The sequence below is a fragment of the Natator depressus genome, chromosome 24, assembly GCF_965152275.1.
Source record: "Natator depressus isolate rNatDep1 chromosome 24, rNatDep2.hap1, whole genome shotgun sequence".
Lineage (NCBI taxonomy): Eukaryota > Metazoa > Chordata > Testudines > Cheloniidae > Natator > Natator depressus.
Window position 1 is genome coordinate 11,020,683 of NC_134257.1, and position 24,938 is coordinate 11,045,620.

Genomic DNA, 24,938 nt, shown 5'->3' on the forward strand with positions numbered 1-24,938 from the left:
ATTAAAACCCAAACAAGTTATGTGATAAACAGGTACTCAGCGTTTAAAACGTGGCTAACGTTTTTCCCTATGATTTGAGTGCATGAGCCACAGACTTGCGCTGCCTCTATGGTCCAACACAGATCACAGACAAAGATCTGGTCAAGCCGGTCTTCACTAGACAACCACAAACAAGGTGAAAGAAAACCCGCCATGGTTTCTTGCTGGCCATAGTGTAAATGCTGAGATTCAGTGCAGAATTAATGAGGGCCAAGGCAATGAACCAGCCAGCCTTGTATAAAATGGCACACTTTTACTTTGCAGGCTACATCTGTGAGCACCAGAACAAACAACGGAGGCCAACAGGCGATGAATCCACCAGTTACAATCAGAAATGTCCTACACCATGCCATAGATCTCCGAGTTATTAGTATGTAAATATCCACGCAAAGCATAACAATTGTCTCCAAAATGGTTATAAAGACACATATGGAATAAAGAGGCAAACCCCGTTGAGCAGTCTGGTAAGTTGTTGATACATTTCCCGTTGAGGGTTTCTAACAGTACCAGGGAAACTGAGATAAGCCGACATGGTCTGATAAGAAAACCTTGTACTTTTTATTTGCCTCGTAAGGCCTCCTTTTAACCACGATCAAATATCTCTCAATGGCTAGGTCTAACAAACTAAAAATGGAAGCTCCTAGGGCAACAAACATATAGCCTTTCCTAATAAACCAGATTGTGTAAGACAGTCTTGGAGTTTTCCTTCCAGACATAAGAATGTTACTCAGCCACGGTCTACTCTAGGACTTTAGGTCGAATTTAGCAGCGTTAAATCGATGTAAACCTGCACCCGTCCACACGATGAAGCCCTTTTTTTCGACTTAAAGGGCTCTTAAAAATCGATTTCCTTACTCCACCCCTGACAAGGGGATTAGCACTTAAATCGGCCTTGCCGGGTCGAATTTGGGGTACTGTGGACACAATTCGACGGTATTGGCCTCCGGGAGCTATCCCATTGTGACCGCTCTGGACAGCACTCTCAACTCAGATGCATTGGCCAGGTAGACAGGAAAAGAACCGCGAACTTTTGAATCTCATTTCCTGTTTGGCCAGCATGGCAAGCTGCAGGTGACCATGCAGAGCTCATCAGCAGAGGTGACCATGATGGAGTCCCAGAATCGCAAAAGAGCTCCAGCATGGACTGAACGGGAGGTACGGGATCTGATCGCTGTATGGGAGAGAGGAATCCGTGCTATCAGAACTCCATTCCAGTTTTCGAAATGCCAAAACCTTTGTCAAAATCTCCCAGGGCATGAAGGACAGAGGCCATAACAGGGACCCGAAGCAGTGCCGCGTGAAACTTAAGGAGCTGAGGCAAGCCTACCAGAAAACCAGAGAGGCGAACGGCCACTCCGGGTCAGAGCCCCAAACATGCCGCTTCTATGACGAGCTGCATGCCATTTTAGGGGGTTCAGCCACCACTACCCCAGCCGTGTTGTTTGACTCCTTCAATGGCGATGGAGGCAACACGGAAGCAGGTTTTGGGGATGAAGAAGATGATGATGATGAGGTTGTAGATAGCTCACAGCAAGCAAGCGGAGAAACCGGTTTTCCCAACAGCCAGGAACTGTTTCTCACCCCCTGGACCTGGAGCCAGTACCCCCCGAACCCACCCAAAGCTGCCTCCTGGACCCGGCAGGCGGAGAAGGGACCTCTGGTGAGTGTACCTTTTAAAATACTATACATGGTTTAAAAGCAAGCATGTGAAAGGATTAATTTGCCCTGGCATTCGCGGCTCTCCTGGATGTACTCCCAAAGCCTTTGCAAAAGGTTTCTGGGGAGGGCAGCCTTATTGCGTCCTCCATGGTAGGACACTTTACCACTCCAGGCCAGTAAAACGTACTCGGGAATCATTGTACAACAAAGCATTGCAGTGTATGTTTGCTGGCGTTCAAACAACATCCGTTCTAGATTTACCTCGCTGCACCTTCTCTGTGAGTGACTGCAGTGTGACCTAGAGGAATGAGTCCCCTAGAAGGGGGAGGGGGAGGAAGCAAATGAGTACAAAACAAATCTGGTCCATTTCTTGTTTTGATCCACTCCATCTACCTTTTACATCTTTGGCTGGCAGCAGACGGTGCAAAAGGACTGCAAGCCATCCACATCTCATGGCTGCTCGGCAGAAGATGGTGCAGTAGGACTGCTAGCCATCCTCATCTCTTGCCTGCCTGGTAGAAGATGGTGCAGTAGGACTGCTAGCAATCCGTATCACCTGCCTGCTCACCATAATATGGTTCAATAGGACTGACTGCAGGACTAAAGAGAATGACCTGGTCAAGTCACTCCAAATTTAGTCCCTGCACCCATGTCTGCCCAGGCTCTCCTGATCGACCTCACAGGCGACCAGGAGCACCTCGGACATGACAATGACGGCTACCAGTCCTACTGTACCGTCTGCTGCCACAAGGCAATGGGTTGCTGCTGCTGTGTAGCAATGCAGTACCATGTCTGCCAGCACCCAGGAGACATACGGTGACGGTTACCTGAGTGGGCTCCATGCTTGCCGTGGTATGGCATCTGCACAGGTAACTCAAAAGGCGCAAAACGATTGTCTGCTGCTGCTTTCATGGAGCGAGGGAGGGAACAGGGGCCTGACGATATGTACCCAGAACCTCCTGCGACAATGTTTTAGCCCCATCAGGCATTGGGATCTCAACCCAGAATTCTAATGGGCAGCGGAGACTGCGGGAACTGTGGGATAGCTACCCACAGTGCAACGCTCCGGAAGTCGACGCTTGCCTCGGTACTGTGGAAGCACTCCGCTGAGTTAATGCACTTAGAGCATTTTCTGTGAGGATACACACACACACGAATATATAAAAACGATTTCTAAAAAACCGACTTCTATAAATTCGACCTAATTTCGTAGTGTAGACACACCCTCAGTAAACGGTGCCAAGTAACAGATCACAGAGAGTTAGACTGCCAACCAAAAAGTACGTACAGTTGTGCAATTTGTTATTTTTCCATAGGGCAACCAACACCATCAAGCTCTCCAGGACTACGAAACTACATATGAACAGACATGCAGCATTTGTTCAGTCCATGCGATCAGTTGCTTTTTCTCCTAGAATATGTTTCCTTGACGGCTGAAATTGGACTCTTCCATCTTCAATCAATAGGTCTGAAAAGCTCATTCTCTTTCATACAACAGCAACAGCTTCTTAGCCAGTAATTTACAGCCAATTGTTTAAGAGTCCATTGGCCTCCCACCCCACATAAGAGGGATTTCTGTCTGGGTCACAGCAGGATATGGAGAGGCGGTTCCTGTCAAAAGCGAAGTAGGTTGCACAGGACCCCATGTACTTGTGTGTGTGTTAGAAATATAGGCAGTAGGGCATCTGGGCCAACACAAAATAGCCCTGAACCATTCATCCCCCCCCTTTTCTATATACCTCCTCAAATCATGCCCTCTTCCTTAAAAGCTGTGCCTTTTAATTCCCCCCCAGGCCCTCTGCAGTAGGCTTTTAGTCATCCTAACACGCGTTTTCAGTAATTGCCCAGGGCTTTCATCTACTGTCTTGTATTATTTAACTGTCTAAAGCATCTAGGGTTAAGGTGTTATATAAAAAAAGAAAAATAATTCTTTAGGGCCCCTTAAATGTGATGCTAGACAAAAACAAAACATAGTTGTTGCTAGGGTATTATTTAAGGTGTGTCATAGGGATGTGTCTCTGCTGCAAAATAATGATTTAGTTATGGAAATGAAGTAAACTTAATTTCCTGTTCTTGGCATCTCTTTAAGCTGTAGCAGATACATTCAATTTAAAAAACATGTTTACATTATTTTTTAAATTTGTGATAGAAAATTGAAATAAAATATTTAAAAGCTAATTTTATTTAATTTTAATCCTGTGATTAAAAATTCTTTTGCTGCAAACACTAAATTCTTTTAGAAGACAGGAGGTGGCGGCTTGAGGGGATCGGTTTCTTCAGATAGGCCATGTCTCAATTATTAAGTAGAAGGAAAAAATGGCCCGAATAAAGGCTTTGCTTCTCCACAATTGACAAATGCTAGCCCTGTATAAACTGCTATTACTTCATTAGACCGCTACAAAATATCCTCAAGACATGGATTTTGGTTATTTTGCCTTTACAAGTTTGTGAGCGTGTGTGTGCGCGTGAGAACACACTACAAAGCTGCTTCACTTACATTTATCAATGTTCTGTTTTCTTGTGTTATCTTTAAAAGCACGTGTGACAGCTACAAAGCATTTATCAGTGCCCACTGTTTCCATGTTAAACATTTGAAAGTTTATTTGTTAAACATAATTGCATCAAGTAAAGTTTTCACAGAATTTAGATTTTTAAAAAAGTCAGGAAGAAATAATAAAAAAGTGGTAAAAAGCATTAGGACCTCTTTGACAAAAATTAGTTCAAACTAGCCTCTCTTTTAAGTTAGGCTGCATGTGTGTTTTGTATAACATAATGCTGAAGGGAATCTAAAGCTTTCCTGACAGTTTACAAGTTTTTAGAACAATATAGGTTTGTCTGGGATTGCCTTTGAATGTTGGGCAATTCATTTAGGCAAAACTTCAAAAAAATAGCATTAGCTTGCTTTTTAAAGACTGGGATATTTCTACAAAATATCCCTAAGACAAAAAGTGCTACAAAGCATTTTTCATGTTAAACTTACAAGTTTATTTGTTAAAACTGTACGTGGTGTGATGATGCTTAAGAGAATTTAAACTTTTTAAAAAGTTAGGAAGAAATCGCATCATCCTTTTTGGTAAAAAGCATGATCACTTCTTTCACATTAATTAGTTTAAACTACCATTCGGAACATGCTAGGTGGAACTAGATGGGATTCCTGATCTGGCACAAGCTGTCGGGGCAGGGGAGTTTAGGGAGCCACATGGAGTTGGCATTTACAGACATGCACAGCTAATTAGCAGCACTTCCTCCCCTGCCCCCCCCCCCATGTTGTACAACATCACCCCAAAAAACACGGAGACCCAAACCCACTTGTTAAGTTGACGGCAAAGAGCTAAGAAAGGAAAGGGTGAGAAGACAGCCAGGACTGCTGTCTGACTCTGCCATAGGCTGCATTCGTCTCCTTAAGAAAACATCCCCCAGCAACCCCTGCAGCAGAATCCTCCCTAGCAGGGCTCTAATCCTGGTGCTGATCAGTCCCTGGGGGGAAGCCCTGTTTTGCATTTCCTCTGAGGCCAGCCCTTGCTTTATCTTTATGGCTAAGGGGCCCCCCTGCTGGGAGGGAGACGATGACAGAGATCAGGAAGAGTTAAGGGAGTAAGCTGCTGATGAAGCCCGATCTGTCAAACCAGATGGAGAGGGAAAGGAGACCGAGCAGAGAGAAGAGACTGCCATTCTCTAAACAGGACCAGCCAAGGAAAACACAAGTTGGGCAGTGCCCTTTGTTTGCTTCTTTAGGGTGGATGTTAAAGAAATGATCCCAGTATCCCCCTCCCGTACTAGAACTGTAGGGCCCATCTAGAAGGCTCTCTAGAGTTGCTAATTTTGGTTGGAGGTATTCCTGGAGGTTTCATCACATGACACTCTCTAATTAATCTGTAATTCCTGGAGACTCAGGGCAATCCTGGAGGGTTGGCAACCCTTATTGGGAGTGATGAGCATTTTATGCTTTGCGTGTGTATTCTGTTTTGGTGATTGTTAATAAATAGAGGTTAAGGATATTACTCCCAATAAGGCAGATGAAATTTTCCTGCTGGCCAGTCAGGATCGTGTCATGGCTGGGAGGAGGCTGAGCTGTGTCAGGGCCGAGGCAGAGAGCTCTGAGGCACACAGGAGAGACGTCAGCCTGCCCAGCCTCACCCGAGTTCTCCCCAGCTCCCATGTCAGCATGTCCCCAAACAGGAACAAACAACTGCCCCGGTAAGCATTGGCTTCTCAGCCTCCCTCCCCACACCCGTCCCACCTGAGGTTGCTCTCAGAGGAGAGGCCATGCACTGACTGAGCTGCGGGACTGAGGGGGGTGGCCATGGGGAGGGGAAGTAGCACCGGCCCAGTTTGGGGGGGGAGAGAGATCTCTCCTGCAGGCAGGCACACGTTCTGCCATGCAGCAACACTGTCCACCCCACTGTCCCCCCCGCCCCCATGACAGAGAAGTAGGGCCAAACCTGAGTGGGCACACCAGCCAGTGGGGCGGCAAACACCGCTCCTCCTCACCACTGCCATGGAGCGTACCACCCTGGCCCCACGCTGCAGGGCGAAGCGGGTGAGAGGCACAGGGATTGGGCATGACACTGAGCCGGCCAGGCAGGGAGGTGGCAGCTGAGCATGGCCCAGACTCAGTGGACAACAGCTTCAGCAGGGATGGACGGTGTACACCACGAGAAAGTTCTCAGTGCCTCTGCCAGGGCTCACTCCAGTAGCTCTGCAATGAGGCCCGAGGCCCACTCTCCATGGTCCCACATGCTGGGCAGTTGTTTTCCTTGGGATAAAGGTAGTTAAGACCCCTTGTTACCTGCTCCTGGGCTGGGAGCACCCAGATGGGCTGTGATAGCCCAATGTGCGCCATGCGCAGGTGGTGATTTTTTACCGTTGGAGCAAGATGATGGAGGGGATCCGGTCATTGGCACCTCGGCAGGGGGAGGGGCTGGATTTGGCAGACTCGCCCATCTCTTGTCAAAGGCTTTGTGCGGGGCCCTCCCCACATCGGGACTGGGGCAGCCGATCCCTTTCACCAGGGAATTCAGCTTCTCCAGGAAGGAGCCTGGGACAAACTGGCCTGTTGGCAGAGAGATGAGGAGAATCATGCAAGGTGTCACGTCATCACTGGCTTCTGTTTCTACACTGGCACAGAGAACCGCCACCCCCACTTCCCCTATCACCCCACCCCCCTGCGCCCTGACCCCTTCCTGCTCACCACCACAGCTCCTCCCTTGTCTCAATCACTCCAGAAGCCAATCTAACAATGTTGGAGAATGTGGCATGGCTCACTAGGGACACGCTGCCCTGGCTGGAAGAAAGCTTAGGAGAAACTGAGGCAGAGAGCGGAGAAGTGACTTGTCCACAGTCACACAATGGGTCTGGGCAGAGTCAGTCCTAGAACTCAGATGCCCAACTCCCTGCTCTATCCACTAGGACATGCTGCTCTTCCATGCTTTGTTCTCAAAAGATAAAGGGCATTACCTTCATTTGGCAGGCTGGCAGCCTCCATTGTCCCGTCTCGGGTGCTCTGCAGATGACTGGATGGTTGGTTTCTGAGCATGGAGCTCGAAGCTGTAACAGCAAAATGTTACTCTGAGGGAGGCTGCTTCCCAGCAATGGGCAATATGCCCAGCTCCAGAATGCAGGAACCACTATGGAGCATGGCTGAGGTTTCCAATGGCCTCCAGGTCCCATTGTATTCTCAGGGATGCTGCTTTGTTTTTCCTTACAACACTCTTCTGTCTGCCCTTGTGCCACAGCAGCCAGCCCCAAGCAGACTCTGAACAGGCAGGCCCCTAGGCCCATGTGTTGTCTGGAACCAGCCCTGGAGGTCTCTCCTTAGGGCTCTGAGGGTCAGAGCCAGCATGGAAGCACTGCTGTGGAATGGAGCTCCTTGCTCATTAACCTCATTACGTAAACACCTGACAAGTCAGTAGCAAACCTGACCCTGCTCTAGGTTGCCAGGTGCCTGGTTTTGGACCTAGCAGCGTCCAGTCAGTTGTACTGACCGGACACCAAAAGTCCAGTTACCCCAGGGGAAGGCGTTGGGTCATCAGCTCACAAAGACCCAGAAGAACTCCACCCTAAGGTCCAGCAGGGAGGGTTTTCTCCTCTCAACCCCCAGCCGGCCTCAACTTTTCTGACTGTCTACAAACATGGGCCCTGCAGAGAGCCCTGGTGGAAGCTTGTTCCACTGCCCAGGCCCTGCCCAAAGAACACACCACCACCAGCTGCCTATTCAGTCAAGGAGAGTCCAGCTCCAGCCAGGGGCAGCAAGTTGTATGGGCCCATGGTACCTGGGCTCCAGCAAATTCAGGGCCCGGAGGGCCTGGCTCCACCAATGTTTGGGACCCCAGCACCCCCTCCTGCACCCCAACCCACTGTCCCAGCCCACGGCCCACACCCAGCACCCAAACTACCTCCCAGAGCCTGCATCACAAACCCCCTCCTGCACCCCAACCCCTGGCCCCAGCCCAAAGCCTGCACCCAAATGCCATCCCAGAGCCCACACCCCATCTGCACTCCAACCCCTTCCAGCATCCAAACTCCTTCCCAGAGCCTTAGGCAGGTTTGTGGGGGGGGACTTGGACCCGTTCTGGGCACCTCCACAAGTTATACAAACCTGCCACCCCTGCCTCCAGCATCTCCCCAGGCAGCAGGGAGAGGCAAGTCCAGGTCATTTAGCCTGACTCTGTTGCAGAATTCTGTGCCAAGTCTGCTAAAGGAGACCATTCATGGGGTGGGTCAATCTGTATTAGTGGGTCAGAACTGCCTGGATTCAAGCTGCCTTTCGACGGCAGCACACGCTGGGCCTGGGCCCTCTTTGCACCAGTAGCCCTGCTGCGAGCTGTGGCAAAGCATCCGGAAGACTGCAGACCCCAGATATTCATCTCCCCCTTGGTATGTTGCAGCCCAGCCCCAGAGGCCAAGCAATAAACAGAGAAGATGGAGACAGCCTGGGATTTGCTGGCAGTTTTGTTTGCAAGCTTTCAGGTCTTTAAGGGATTGTCTATATGGCGAGATCGACTGGCACTCCAAAGCAGAGCAATTATTCTGGAACAAAGTCATTTATTTCTGTGCAGCATCCATGCAGAGAGCTACTCTTAGAGCACGGTAGTGGATCAGCAATCGTTACCCTGCTATAGCTAAGCCGTGAGGTTGCTCTGACCTGTGTAGGTAAGGCCTAACCCTCCAAGATAACATTCAAGGTTGGGTCAGAGATCTGCAAAGGTGCCCACACGGAAACCAGGGCGGTCTCTTGGCCTGGGAACACAGCAGATCCTCTGCTCTGTTCTTTCCCCAAAGCCCCGTCCACTCCCCCCCACTCCTCCTCCAGCCAGCGTAATCAGCAGAGTGGTTGGGGGAGGACATAGAACGCATGCACTGGGCCTGGTTCTCAGTTACTCCATTCCGCACTTGGGGCAGGGCTGGAGGAGGATCATGGGCTTTAGATGACCTTTGCGCTTCTTTATTCTGGGACTATGCAGTGGCCGGCCCTACTTCTACTGTAAGTGAGATCAGTCACTGCAGCGTGGTATGCTCCAGCCATGCCCTGATCCACCGGTTGCAATAACTGAGCCTACACATTTATCCTGAGAGCTCAACTGCGAGAAGCGAGTGGAAGGTCATGGAATGTCCCAATAACCTAGAACAAATATTGATGGCAAAAGATAAGAATGGGAGACAAACTGGAATAGTCCGCACAAAAGGCCTCCTAATATAACTCAAGGACTTTGTTAAGATCATGCCTGGTGAACAGGAGCAGTGCGAGACCGAAAATCAATTAACCCACATTGGTGTTGGAAATTAGGTTTAATTGGCAGACAAAACAACAAGGGGATGGGCTATTCCACCCAACACTCCCTGGCTATGGCAATGAGCCTCAGCATCACAGCTGCCACCTCCACCATTGCGTAAGATCCCGAACCTTCGCCCATCCTGGTCCTGAAAGATGTCCTGACCAGACCGGGCCAAAGAGCGGGACCCAGATGACATCACCATCTCTACCGGCTCCAGCTGAATCTCAAGCACCCCCTGCGATGTGAGACTTTGCTTTCCTCGCTCAAACGTGTCCTTTTCCAGCTGTACCTTATTTCTTCACTTTCCTCTCTCCCTCTCCTTTTTCCTCGTGTTTACTATGAGCTGGCCAAGACTGCATATTTTGCAACAGTGCTTTAAGCCTGTGACCAGAAAGAGGCAGCTCAAAGCAATGCCCTAAACAGCTTGATGCTGATACAAGTTTGCCAGATCTTGGAGTGGCTCATAAGACCCTGGGGCTCGGCCTGTGTTTTTCCAGCAGTGAGGCTACAAGTGAGCATCAACTCCAGAGACTGAAGCTACAGTTTCTAACTTAGTTGTTCTTTTCTTCCCCCTTTTGTGTGCATTTGTCTGGTTTTATCTTCTAGGAAACAGGACTGGACTTTAAACAGCTCTAGCCCATCCCTTCCCCCGCAAAATGACACTTATCACAAGGTGGTTTTTCCTTCTAAAGTCACTCTCCAGCTAAAGGGAACAAGGGATGCTTTAAAATGAAAGCCTTATTTAAACATTTCAAAGCTATAGGACTCAGCAGGATGAAGTTTCTGTACCAAAACCCACATCTTGTTCAATTCTGGACAGTGACTGGGTTGTGTTAACACCTTTGACTCTCGGGGCCCCTTTTATCCATCTAAATTAAATACTCTTTCCCACCACCCACCCCACACACAGGATGCTGAGAGCAGGGCAGGTTCAGGTTCAGAAACCTTCTGCCAGCTCCATAGAATCATAGAATAAGAGAGTTGGAAGGGACCTCTGGAGGCCATCTAGTCCAACCCCCTGCCCAGAGCAGGACCAATCCCAACTAAATCATCCCAGCCAGGGCTTTGTCAAGCCTGACCGTAAAAACTTCTAAGGAAGGAGATTCCACCACCTCCCTAGGTAACGCATTCCAGTGTTTCACCACCCTCCTAGTGAAAAAGTTTTTCCTAATATCCAACCTAAACCTCCCAAACTGCAACTTGAGACCATTACTCCTTGTCCTGTCATCTGCTATCACTGAGAATAGTCTAGATCCATCCTCTTTGGATCCACCTTTCAGGTAGTTGAAAGCAGCTATCAAATCCCCCCTCATTCTTCTCTTCTGTAGACTAAACAAGCCCAGTTCCCTCAGCCTCTCCTCATAAGTCATCTGTTCCAGTCCCCTAATCATTTTTGTTGCCCTTCGCTGGAATTTTTCCTCATCCTTCTTGTAGTGTGGGGCGCAAAACTGGACACAGTACTCCAGATGAGGCCTCACCAATTTCGAATAGAGGGGAACGATCACATCCCTCGATCTGCTGGCAATGCCCCTACTTATACACCCCAAAATGCCATTGGCCTTCTTGGCAAAAAGGGCACACTGTCGACTCATATCCAGCTTCTCGTCCACTGTCACCCCTAGGTCCTTCTCTGCAGAACTGCTGCCTAGCCATTCGGTCCCTAGTCTGTAGCGGTGCATGGGATTCTTCCGTCCTAAGTGCAGGACTCTGCACTTGTCCTTGTTGAACCTCATCAGATTTCTTTTCGCCCAATCCTCTAATTTGTCTAGGGCCCTCTGTATCCTATCCCTACCCTCCAGCGTATCTACCACTCCTCCCAGTTTAGTGTCATCCGCAAACTTGCTGAGGGTGCAATCCACACCATCCTCCAGATCATTAATGTGCAGAGTAGCTGCACAAGGGGATTCTCAGCAGGCCACTTCCACCCACTTTTATGGTGCTAGAATAGCAGAAAGGGGCCTTGGCATAACAGAATCAGGCCCCCAAATCTTGGGTGCTTAGTCAGGACTCTCCAGGTTTGCTTTCACCGGCCATGCCCTATAGACCAAGGCACAAGAGACTCAGGGCTTTTTTCTACCAGGGATGCAGGTTTGTCCTTTTTAAAAACTTTAAAATAATGTTTTTAGAAGTTAATTTTAAAAATGTTTAACTCTATCTTGGGCCTTATCTAAGGGAGAAAGTTGCACTAGGTTAGTTTACAGTGTGATTATAAACCAGTACAAAAGGCAATGTGAATGGTTTAAACCAGGCTTATTTTGCTTTGGCTTAAATCAATTTGGAATCAAACAGGGGTGTTTCTAGTGGGGTCCTACAGGGATCTGTTCTTGGCCCTATGCTACTTAACATTTTTATCTATGACCAGGAAGAGAATATAAAATCATCCCCAGTAAAGTTTGCAGAGGCACAAAGACGGGGGCGAGCAGTAAAGAAGGAAGAGAACACTGATACAGAGCCACCTTGGTAAGCTGGGCACAAACAGTGTACATTTTAATATGGCCAAATGTAAACGTATACACCTAGGAACAAAGGCTATAGTAATGCTTATAGGATGGGGGCCTCTATCCTAGGAAGCAGTGGCCCTGAAAACAACTTGGGGGTCATGGTAGAGAACCGCAGAACATGAGCTCCCAGGGTGACCAAAAGGACCAATGCAATGTTTGGATGCACAAACAAGAGAATCTTCAGTGGGAGTAGAGAGGTTATTTTACCTCTGAATTTGGCACTGGTGACACCACTGCTGGAATCCTCTGTCCAGTTCTGGAGCCCACAATTCAACAAGGCTGTTGATAAATTGGAGACGGTTCAGAAAAGAGCCATGAGAATGATTAAAGGATTGGAAAATATGCCTGGTCTTTTAGCGATATGCTCAAGGAGCTCAATCTATTTAGCCTAACAAAGAGAGGGTTAAGGAGGTGACTTGATCACAATCTGTAATTACCTACACGGGGAACAAATGTTTGATCTAACAAACAAAGTTAACACAATCCAATGGCTGGAAGTTGAAGCTAGACCAATTCTGACTTGAAATAAGGTGAAAAATTTTAAATGAGGATGATCAGCCTTCCAAACAATTTACCAAGAGTTGTGGGGGATTCTGCATCACTGGCAAGCTTTAAAACAAGACGATGTTTTTCCAGAAGATCTGCTCTAGTTCAAATAGGAATTAAATTCAGGGAAGACCTATGCCCTGTGTTATACAGGAGACAAGACTAGATGATCACAGTGATCCCTTCCAGCCAGTTAGAATCTATTAAATGAGCTGCCTTATCAGAACATCCACACCCATTAGCTAGTTTAAAATCACACCTTAAATTGAATAGATGCTGCTTTCTCATGCGGACAAGGCCTAATATAGCATCAGCCAGCTCCATGGAAGGCTCACAGCCATGGACACTTATCTCCAGACAACTACCAGCAAACAAGTATGATGCCCTGCCAAGAGTCTTCCCCAGAAACTGATTCTGGTGGAAGGGGGGGCAACTTTAACCATGATTCCAGGAGCTACTTTGGCACATGAAAACTTTTTTGGCAGATAACTTAGAAATTAGCTGACAGAAGCACTGTATCTAATTTCTATATAGAGAAAGCTCTCTCTCTCTTTCTCTCTCTATATAACACCAGTTAAAGCCATATTTTAAATTTATATGTAAATTTAGAACAATCGGGACATAATCCAGCAAGATACTCCCACTCCCAAACCATACAAACGAGTCAAACCAATGGCCCATTTAGCCCAGTATCCTGTCTTCTGACAGTCAATGGCAGATGCTTCAGAGAAAATGAACAGAACAGGGAATCATCAAGTGATCCATCCCCTGTTGTCCACTCCCAGCTTCTGGCAAAGAGAGGCTAAGGGACACTGTTACAGTCAGAACATGGGGTTGCAACCATGACCATCCTGGCTAACAGCCACTGTTGGACCTCTCCTCCATGAATTTATCTAATCCTTTTTTTAACCCTATTATAGTTTTGGCCTTCACAACATCCCCTGGCAACGCATTCCACAGGTTGACAGTGCGTTATGGGAAGAAACACTTCCTCTTGTTTGTTTTAAACCTGCTCCCTGTTAATTTCATTGGGTGACCTGGTTCTTGCATTATGTATAAATAACATTTCCTTATTCACTTTCTCCACAGCAGTCAACATTTTATAGACCTCTATCATACCCCCCCTTAGTCGTCTCTTTTCCAAGCTGACCTGTACTCCAAACTGTATCACAGAATCTCTATGGATAGTAATTCCACGCACGAATAATAATATAGCAGTAGGGACATACTACCGACCGCCTGACCAGGATGGCGATAGTGACTGCAAAATGTTCAGAGAGATGAGAGAGGCTATAAAAATAAAAACCTTAATACTAATGGGGGATTTCAACTATCCCCATATTGACTGGGTACATGTCACCTCAGGACGGGATGCAGAGATAAAGTTTCTTGACACCTTAAATGATTGATTCTGGGAGCAGCTAGACCTGGAACCCACCAGAGGAGAGGCAAGTCTTGATTTAGTCCTAAATGGAGCACAGGATTTGGTCCAAGAAGTGAATATAGCTGGACAGCTTGGTAATAGTGACGATAATATAATTAAATTTAACATCCCTGTAGTGGGGAAAACACCATAGCAGCCCAACACTGTAGCATTTAATTTCAGAAAGGGGGACTACACAAAAATGAGGGAGTTAAACAGATATTAAAAAGTACAGCACCAAAAGTGAAATCCTTGCAAGCTGCATGGAAACTTTTTAAAGACACCATAATAGAGACTCAACTTAAACGTATACCCCAGATTAAAAAACACAGTAAGAGAACCAAAAAAAGTGCCACCATCACTAAACAAAGTAAAAGAAGCAGTGAGAGACAAAAAGGGCATCCTTTGAAAAGTAGAAGTTAAATCCTAGCTTGGAAAAATAGAAAAGAGCATAAACTCTGGCAAGTGAAGTATAAAAATATAAGCATTAGGAAGGCCAAAAAGAATTTGAAGAACAGCTAGCCAAAGACTCCAAAAGTAATAACAAAAAGCTTTTAAGTACATCAGAAGCAGAAACCCTGCTAAACAACCAGTGGACGATCGAGATGCTAAAGGAGCACTCAAGGATGATAAGGCCATTGCGGAGAAACTAAATGAATTCTTTGCATCGCTCTTCACAGCTGAGGATGTGAGGGAGATTCCCAAATCTGAGCCATTCTTTTAGGTGACAAATATGAGGAACTGTCCCAGATTGAGGTGTCATTAGAGGTGGTTTTGGAACAAATTGATAAATTAAACAGTAATAAGTCACCAGGAGCAGATGATATTCACCCAAGAGTTCTGAAGGAACTCAAATGTGAAATTGCAAAACTATTAACTGTGGTTTGTAACCTATCATTTAAATCAGCTTCTGTACCAAATGACAGGAGCTAATGTGATGCCAAATTTTAAAAAGGGCTCCAGAGGTGATCCTGTCAATTATAGGCCAATAAGCTTGACTTCAGTACCAGGCAAACTGGTTGAAACTATAATAAAGAACGGAATTGTCAGACATATAGATGAACGTAATTTGTTGGGGGAAGAGTCAGCATGGTTTTTGTAAAGGGAAATCATGCCTTACCAATCTACTAGAATTCTCTGAGGGGGTCAACAAGCATGTGGACAAGGGGGATCTGATGGATATAGGGTACTTAAATGTTCAGAAAGCCTTTGACAAGGTCCCTCACCAAAGGCTCTTAAGCAAAGTAAGCTGTCTTGGGATAAGAGGGAGGGTTCTCTCATGGACTGGTTAAAAGACAGGAAACAAAGGGAAGGAATAAATGGTCAGTTTTCAGAATGGAGAGAGGTAAATAGTAGTGTCCCTCAGGAGTCTGTACTGGGACCAGTCCTATTCAACATATTCATAAATGATCTGGAAAAGGGGGTAAACAGTGAAGTGGCAAAATTTGCAGATGATACAAAAACTACTCAAGATAGTTAAGTCCAAAGCAGACTGCGAAGAGCTACAAAGGGGTCTCACAAAACGGGGTGATTGGACAATCAAATTGAAGATGAAATTCAATGTTGATAAATGCAAAGTAATGCACATTGGAAAACATAACCCCAACTGCACATATAAAATCATGGGGTCTAAACTAGCTGTTACCACTCAAGAGAGAGATCTTGGAGTCATTGTGGACAGTTCTCTGAAAACATCCACTCAATGTGCAGCAGCAGTCAAAAAAGCTAACAATGTTAGGAACCTTTAGGAAAGGGATAGATAATACAATATCATAATGCCTCTTTATAAATCCATGGTACGCCCACATCTTGAATACTGTGGGCTCATCCGGTTGCTCCATCTCAAAAAAGATATATTAGAAATGGAAAAGGTACAAAGAAGGGCAACAAAATTGATTAGAAGCATTTGTGTTTTCTGATTAAGAATCAGAGCTATGTACAATGACTTCCTCTGATTTCCATCAAGAGCAACTGAAATGTCTAACCGACTGTTACTCTGAAAATAAAACAGATCAGCTTTGTAGGAGAGTTAAGGAGATCAGCACTCAACAGGTCTCTTCTCCCAGAAACTGCTCTCTCCTGCCTCTCAGCTGGGTGACAAGGAGCTATTTACCCTCATGAAGTGCTTTGAGAGCCGTTTGTACCTCTGCTGGGCGCACAGGCTCTCAGCCACCCAGCTGCAGGGGGTGCTTGGGAACCTCATCAGTCTCACCCTGTGCAGGGGTGCAGAGCAATGCTGACAGCTCTCCGGCTCCGGGACATGGAGCAGCCGCGGCCCACACAGCCGGGGAATTTACATTTCCCCGGGGCCCAGGGGGGAGTTGTTGATCCAACTCCCGGGGGCCAGCCCTGTCAGCCACCAGCAACTTCTTACTCAGACCCCAGCTACGGGCTGCGGATTCCTCTGAGCGCAGAGCAACAGTTAGTTTTCCTGTTTGCACTCCACTGTGGTAGGCAACGGAGGGGGAGAAGCCCCCCGCCCACCCTAAATGGTGCCCCAGGCTGTTCCAATCTACAGGTGCGTGTTGGAAAACGACTACATTGGCAACAGACCAGCAGGGAGTGGGTAGGAATGGGGGAGTTCAGGTAGGAAAAGCCAGTTCCCTGAAGGGATCACTTCAAACCTACTTGTTACCATAGGTGCTGGAACTAGGGGTGCTGCTGCATGCTCTGGCTTGAAGTGGTTTCCATCATATACAGGGTTTACAGTTTGTTCAATGGCTCTCAGCACCCGCCCCTGTAAAAACTGTTCCAGCACCTCTGTTTGTTACCATTTGGATACTAATGACATGAAGCCATGTCTACACAGGGACAGGAAAGTTAAGGCACATCAACTTCAGATGTGAAGTCAAAGCACAAAAGTTAAAACTGAGTCACATCCTCGTGGCGGTTTGTCTCTCTCATCCTGAAGTTAAGTGCCTAGGAGGAGAATTAAGTTATGGCAAACTAAGGCCACTTAACTCCTGCTTTCTCTCAGGAGTAAACGTGCTTTAACTTAAGGATTGTCCACATGGTGCTGCAGTGCATAAATGATAGTGCACGGTAACATGTTATGCTGTAACTGCCACCGGTAGACTCTGCTGGCACTGACTAAATGTGCTGTGTAGTCCCATTTCGAGAAGGACTATGTTAATGCATGGTGGATGCCTTTTAGTTCACGCCAGCCAGGTCCACATGGGGCAGTCAGAACTCTACAGGTCAGCACGGGCTACAATGCATGGCCCCTGGTGCCAGGTAGACAAGCCCTACTCACACTGACTTCACCCTTCAGTTGACTGGCCTTAACTTTCCAAGCCCTATGCAAGGCAGCCTCAGAAAAGCAGCTAAACCTTCCCCTGCAACCCCCCTAATCTCACAAATGCATCAGGCCCGGCTTGTTTCACAGGATGGAGACCTGTACGAACATCCTTCATGTATATGTACGTAACACCTTCAACCCAGGTACTATGAACATAAGCTGATATGCAAACTTTGAGCGGAGATCACTTATCCACCATGACAATCCAGCTACTGCTGGGGTGGAACGTGGCAGCTCTTGAGTTTATCTTCATTATGCAGTCCAGAGAACACAATCGTTTACAACAGGAAGACAGAGAGAACAGGAGATAAAACCACAGCAGCAGAACACAGCATGGCTACGTTCACATTAGCCAGTTGTCTGACTAGAAATACCCAGCACAATGGGACCCCAACCAGGGCATTTCAGCACTAATATTTACTAGCAGTAAATGTTCTACCATATGAACTTGGAATGAGAGGATCCCACTTTATCAATCTCACATCAGACGTCTTGGCCCACCAGGCTTTGTTACTTAAAAATTAGAATCGGAGGCGAGGTTAAACGAGACAGGCAGTAGATAGCAAAATTCATGTTTACAGGTTTTTTTAAAAACATAACACATGAATGTTATTCCTTTGAAAATTAGCAGTAACATCTCTGTGCCCAAGGGCAGTGTTTTTCAAAGTACTGACTATGTAAGGCACTGGGTCGCCTTGCTCAGCACCCAGGGACCCTAGCGGCTCTGGTCAGCACTGCCGACTGGGACATAAGAAGTCCCATCAGCGGTGCTGCCTGGCTAAGGCAGGCTAGTGCCTACCTGTTCCGACACCACGCTGCACCCTGGAAGCGGCCAGCAGTGGGTCCAGCTTCTAGGCAGGGAGGCGACGGGGCTCTGCTGTGCGGAGACGCTTGCATTCCTCTGCCTAGGAGCCGGGCCTGCTGTTGGCCGCTTCTGGGGCACAGTGTGGTCCACGGTGCCAGGACAGGCAAAAAGCCTGCCTCTGCACTCCAGCTGCGCTACTGAGCGGGAGCTTCCGGGGTAAATCCATGCCCCAACCTTGTGCCCCCCCAAACACGGAACCCATTCCTGCACCCCAAACATGGAACCCGTTCCTGCGCCCCAAACCCCTCATCCCCGGCCCCACCCCAGAGCCTGCACCTCCAGCCCAGAGCCCTGACCCCCTTCTGCACCCAACCCCCCGCCCTAGCCCTGACCCCTCCCAAACCCAGAACCCCTTCCTGCACCCTAAACCCCTCATCCGTGGCCCCTGCCCAGAGCCTGCACCCCCAGCCCAGACCCCCTCCTGCAACCCAACCCCAGCCCTGAGCCCCCCAAACCCAGAACCCCTTCCTGCACCCCAAAACCCTCATCCCCATCCCCACCCCAGAGCCTGCACCCCCAGTCCAGAGCCCTGACCCTCTCCCACATCCCAACCCCCTGCCCCAGCCCAGAGCGCCCCCTGCAAACCCCTCATCCCCAGCTCCATTGGGTCGCGGGCATCAACAACTTTCTTCAACTGGGTCCCCTGAAAAAAAAGTTTGAAAACCACCGCGCTAGTGTAGATGAGGCTCCAGTGTCTACCCCTGCCCACAGCAGCTGTCCACTGCAGTGGGGACACAGCTTACTGCCAGCTGGGACAAACACTGCCCCCGCCCACACCCGGGCAGGCAAGGGGCATTCTCCCCTTTTGTCCACACTAGTGGGAAGGAAAGGTCTCCCTCGCCTCTCTCCAGCTGCGGCCCAGATGCGCTTCTTACCCAGTCACCTCCGGAGAGACTCTCAGGGCTTGTCTACACGAGGTGGAGGTACAGCCAGGGCAGGAATGACCGCAGCGCTCGCAGCCCTTCGCGGTGGGGGGCCCTGACAGCTGGGTCCCCCCGCCCCAGCTCTAGTGGCCGCTCTCCCCCCGCAGGCGCCCCGCAGCCGCACATGTCTCTCCGCGCCCCCGCCAGGCGGGAAGGCTCCGGCTGCGTGGCCCGGGGCGGGGGCGCCGGAGCGGGACACTCACCCCACGCGGCAGCCGCTCTCCCGGGCAGGGTCACAAAGCGCGGCGCGCCTCGCCCGATCCGAATCTGCCGCGGGCACAGCCGCACAGGCGCAGTAACAGCTGCCGAAGCGGCGGCCCGGACCTTCCCCACCCCCTGCTCAGCGACCAGCTGTGGCTGCTCCACGTGGGACGGGACGGAAGGGGGCGGGGCCTCCGGTACTTGCAGCTGGGGGTATTGTACAGAGGGCGGGGGGAGTTTGGGGTACAGAGGAGGGGAGTGGGGGCACCGCACAGAGCCGGGGGGGTTGGGGTACAGAGGAGGAGGGTGGGGGCAGCCTGGAGAGTGCTGAGAGAGTTTGGGGTACAGAGGAGGAGGTGGGGACAGCCTGGAGAGTGCTGAGAGAGTTTGGGGTACAGAGGAGGAGGTGGGGACAGCCTGGAGAGTGCTGAGAGAGTTTGGGGTACAGAGGAGGAGGGGGGGGCAGCCTGGAGAGTGCTGGGAGAGTTTGGGGTACAGAGGAGGAGGGTGGGGACAGCCTGGAGAGTGCTGAGAGAGTTTGGGGTACAGAGGAGGAGGGTGGGGGCAGCCTGGAGAGTGCTGGGAGAGTTTGGGGTACAGAGGAGGAGGGTGGGGGCACAGCATGGAGAGTGGATGAATAATTTGGGGGTACAGCACAGAAAGTGCTGGGAGAGAGGAGGAGGAACATGGCACAGGCTCAGAATGGTTCATCTCTGTGGCTCTCAGTCTGTGCTTGCTCCAAGTCCCAGGCCTGTCAGCTGCTCCCAAGCATCCTCAACGGGTCTGACCTAAAGCCCAGTGACCATAATGTGAATCTCAACTATTTCACTGATCAGTTAAAAACCCAGAAACCCCCCTGCACCAGCTAGAAGGGCCCATTCTGACCATCTAGTCATGGAATCATAGAATATCAGGGTTGGAAGGGACCTCAGGAGGTCATCTAGTCCAGTCCCCTGCTCAAAGCAGGACTAATCCCCAAGTTTTGCCCCATCCCTAAATGGCTTCCTCAAGGATTGAACTCACAACCCTGGGTTTAGCAGGCCAATGCTCAAACCACTGAGCCCTCCCCCCTCGGGGGGGGCGGGGGTGTCTCAAACACGTGGCCTGCGGAGCTTTTTCCTGTGGCCTGCCATAGCTCCCCTCACCCTCCGCCCTTCCGAGTGCGCTGTGTCCCGCTCCTCACCTACCTCCCAGTGCTTCCCTCACCAAACAGCTGTTTAGGACTTTCCAGGAGAGAGGGGAGGAGGCAGAGAAGAGGCGGGGCCGGGCGGGGATTTGGGGAAGGGTTTGGAATAGGGGCAGGGAGGGGGTGGAGTTGGGGTGTGGACTTTGGGGAAGGGGTTGGAATGGGGGTGGGAAGAGGTGGGGCAGGGGTGGGGCCTCACAGAAGGGGTGGAGTGGGGGTGGGGCCGGGGGCGGGGCTTTTGTATCTTTGTATGAAAAGGCGTCAGTGATGCAGCCCTTGGGGCAATGTACTAGTCCTCATGTGGCCCTCGTGATGATTTGAGTTTGAGATCCCTGAGTCTGACGACTTGCATAGCTCAGGCAGAGAACCTGACCCAGGCCCATAGCATGTAACTAAAGAAGAGTATATTCTAGAAAGAAAGAATCCAGTTGTGGTTTAAAGACTGAAAGTGATGGAGAATTTCCCAGATCCCTAATGTTGTGTAAAGCCTCCGCTCAATCCAGCAGAATGTGATTGTAAGATTTCAGAGTAGCAGCCGTGTTAGTCTGTATCCGCAAAAAGAAAAGGAGTACTTGTGACACCTTAGAGCCTCAGTGAGCTGTTGCTCACGAAAGCTTATGCTCAAATAAATTTGTTAGTTTCTAAGGAGCCACAAGTCCTCCTTTTCTTTTTATTGTAAGATTTGTAACTTTTCAGTCATTCGCAAAAAGAAAAGGAGTACTTGTGGCACCTTAGAGACTAACCAATTTATTTGAGCATGAGCTTTCGTGAGCTACAGCTCACTTCATCGGATGCATACTGTGGAAGCTGCAGAAGACATTATATACACACAGAGACCATGAAACAATACCTCCTCCCACCCCACTCTCCTGCTGGTAATAGCTTATCTAAAGTGATCATCAAGTTGGGCCATTTCCAGCACAAATCCAGGTTTTCTCACCCTCCGCCCCCCCACACACAAACTCACTCTCCTGCAGGTAATAGCCCATCCAAAGTGACCACTCTCTTCACAATGTGTATGATAATCAAGGTGGGCCATTTGTGTGTGGGGGGCGGAGGGTGAGAAAACCTGGATTTGTGCTGGAAATGGCCCAACTTGATGATCACTTTAGATAAGCTATTACCAGCAGGAGAGTGGGGTGGGAGGAGGTATTGTTTCATGGTCTCTGTGTGTATATAATGTCTTCTGCAGCTTCCACAGTATGCATCCGATGAAGTGAGCTGTAGCTCACGAAAGCTCATGCTCAAATAAATTGGTTAGTCTCTAAGGTGCCACAAGTACTCCTTTTCTTTTTGCGACTACAGACTAACACAGCTGTTACTCTGAAACTTTTCAGTCATTGCTAGTCAAATGTTGTAACTTTTAATCATTGTTAGCATAGCCTTTTAAATTTTGTAACTTTTGCAAGTTTTGTAACCTTTTCAGTTACCACTTGTATAACCCCCAAGCTTTGCAATATTCCATCAGGCGGATCAGGAAGAGTGTGAACAAGGGAGTGTGTGTGGGAGATAAGGGAGTGTGAACAAGGGCGTGTATGTGGGACTGGGTGGGGAGGAACTGCAAGGAGAAAAGAGCCAGAGCCAGGTGTTGTTATGCAGACAAAACTACACAGGATCGTTTTAGGGGACAAGACAAGATGTCATGTTTATTATAAAACAATTTGATTTATGACCAATAACTAATATCTAATACCTTTGTATACACACACACACACCCACACCAAATGTTCTGCAGCTGCTGTATTGTTACCAGTCCTGAAAGTAGCTTGGGTTCGTAGCTTGTGGCGGCTAACTGGCCAGGAAAGCTGGGCATGAGGAAGGGCTGGGTCTCTGTTGGGCATGCACCCATGCCCTTCCATGTTGGCAGCAGAATGTTACCCTCCAAAGTCTTCCATCTCATCCATCCTTTTTGTAGGCTTTAGTTTGAATCCAGAGTCTATAGGTCTTGCTGTGTCACGCTGCCTCTGGGTCTAGTGTGATCACCCGTCAATTGCAGACATGACTTTCAGCCTGGGACCTGGCTTTGATGTTTCTTCAGTTGTACTTTTGTTCTTTTCTTTTGAGGGTGGACTCTTCTTACTTTGTCAGGGCTGTTGTCTGCATCTTCAGCGGTTGGTGTTTACACTTTATTTTATCAGGACGGGCTGGGGTTGGAGGTTGATTCCATCATCCACACATCCCTCATTCACACATCTAAACTACACTAATAAGATTACAGCAGGGTTTTGCAAAATGGAGTGAGCATTTTAAAATGGAGTTTGGGACAAATTAAAATGGAGTTTGAGTTACAGTATGGACAAGTGTAAGGAATGGCAAACAGTGAACAGAAGTTACAATATAGACAAGTATAATGAATGACAAACAGTGAGCAGAAGTTACAATGTTGAAGCAGTGCAAGTTTCAGCGATTTAAGCAGCAATTGGATTGAAAGTGAAACTCAATTAGCCAGTCATTGGGGTAACCGGTTTTATGAATAAATGTTGTTTTTTCATTCATAAAACTTTGCTTATGAAGTTATATTAATAAAGTGAACAATTAAAAACAATTTCATTGATCAGTTCTACTGTGTGTCTGATGTTATCTGCCCTGAGAAGGCAATCATGGGGTGCTGTAAAGAAAAGAAGAACCTGGTATGCGTGAAAGGAATGAGGTCTGGGAATGCTTCTTGGTTGTGGACACAGAAGGAAAACTCAGTGTACGTGACAGGAGCCGCCCAGTTCCAATAAAAGGAAGAAAGCATGCTCACAAGTTCTTCTTCTTGAACTGCTCACCGTCCCAGATCTTCGGCTTCTCAGCTTCCTATGCTGTCTCCAGTAGCTCTCCGCCTGCGTGACTGTGTGGGTGCATGAGGGTATGAATGCATTGAATGTGTGCGTGCATGAATAAGCTCCATCCCTTTTCTGTTTGATCCAATAGCAGCATTTAATAAAACCAATATACGTGTAACCCTGGGTTGGTTTCTAGTGAAATTGAGGTAGCACCTAAGTAACTGTTAAAAATTTGCACCTTATTTTCAGCTTGAACTTTGCTGACTGCAGCTCCTAACTAGTGCGCTTTGTTATGCATGTGTAGGTTCTGCTATAGGTTGGATTAAACCTTGAAACTGGTGAGTGTGGCAGCTGCCCTTCATTGCAGGTTGATTGTTAAGGAACAGTTAAGCTTTTTTATGGACGCAGATAGCTGAAACAATAGCATCTCCACTGAAAACACAGGTACATGCAAGGCACATGTGGGTGGGGGGATTTGACTGGCTATGGTTTGGTGGAGGTGTGCATGTCTGTCTCCGTGTGAGAGAAGCACAAGAGAGGCCAGAGAAGCGGAGAGAAGGAAGCACCCAACAACACAGAAGCACTGTGAGAGTGAGCTTTTGAGCTGAGTGTTGGCTAGAAAGGGGCTTGGAGCTGTGAGCAAACACTATGGGCTAGTCTACACTGGCAACATTAAAGTGCTGCCGTGCTTGTGTAGTCGTGGCACATGTGGCTTGTGTAGTCACGGCACACAAGGAGCGGCTCCCAGTGCTGGTGCACTGTCTACACTGGCGGCTTACAGTGCTGAAACTTGCTGTGCTCAGAGGAGTGTTTTTTCACACCCCTGAGCGAGAAAGTTGCAGTGCTGTAAAGTGCCAGCGTAGACAAGGCCTTAGTTGCTATGTTCAAGGAAACAGAACTCTGCACATTCTTTATAAATGAACAGGATTGCATCAACGATTCTTGGCTCCGTCGTCAATTTCTGCCCCTCACTGAGACAACCAGTGTGACCTTGGATCTCAGCTCACCACACTGATCAAATAGGGGTGAGAGTACTTACAGACCATGATTAAATCACATCTTAACCTCTTTGGTAAGCTAAATATGCTGAGGTCCCTCTAGGCCAGTGGTTCTCAACCTATCATTGTGGGCTGCAGGTTGAGAACCGCAGTATCCTGCCCCCCCAAATCCCCCTACAGACCCCTGTGCCCAACACTTTGGCCCACCCACAGACCCCTCCACAGAGTGGGGCCAGGAGCAGCCCCCAGATGTGGGGCCACGGGGCAGCCCCTACCCCCCAACCCTGTCACACAGCAGCCCTGACCCTGGACCCCGCTGGGTGGGGTCAGGCAGCAGGGCAGCCCGGACCCTGCCACGCAGGGAAGTGCGGACCTGAGCCCGGACCTGGGTGGCAAGGCATTGCAGCCCTGAGCCCGGACAGCAGGGAGGGCAGGACAGGGCAGCCTGGCAGCCCCAACCTTGGACTCCACCATGTGGGGCATGGCAGTCAGGGCCCTGCACTGTGCTGCATCAGGCAGTGGGGCAGTCCATGGGCCCAGCAGCCTTTAGTACACAGCTAAGCCACAGCTGTGTGCAAATTGGGCCACATGCGGCCCACGGGTTGAGTACCACTGCTCGAGGCCCTAGTTCAGCAAGTACTTATGCACTTGCCTGACTTTGAGTACAGGAATAACCCTATTGACTTCCCTAGGGCTGACATGCTTAGAGTTAGGCACTTTCTTAATACCTTGCTGTACTGGGGAGTCTGATTCTGG

At 48.8% G+C, this 24,938-nt stretch overlaps 1 protein-coding gene and 1 pseudogene across 1 annotated transcript in view; both read right to left on the reverse strand.

The window, feature by feature from the left end:
• LOC141977495 (uncharacterized) overlaps nucleotides 1-19,297 on the reverse strand; it is a 44,551-nt gene extending 25,254 nt beyond the window's left edge. Inside the window, exons 1-3 of the mRNA XM_074939015.1 lie at nucleotides 19,233-19,297; nucleotides 7,156-7,245; nucleotides 6,563-6,751 (exon numbers count right to left, since the gene is read on the reverse strand). Of these exons, the coding sequence (XP_074795116.1) occupies nucleotides 6,563-6,751; nucleotides 7,156-7,234 (268 nt within the window). The 5' untranslated portion in view covers nucleotides 7,235-7,245; nucleotides 19,233-19,297. The remainder of the gene's footprint in view (nucleotides 1-6,562; nucleotides 6,752-7,155; nucleotides 7,246-19,232) is intronic.
• LOC141977466 (sphingosine 1-phosphate receptor 3-like) lies at nucleotides 107-6,437 on the reverse strand (annotated as a pseudogene).
• Nucleotides 19,298-24,938: the final 5,641 nt, after the last annotated feature.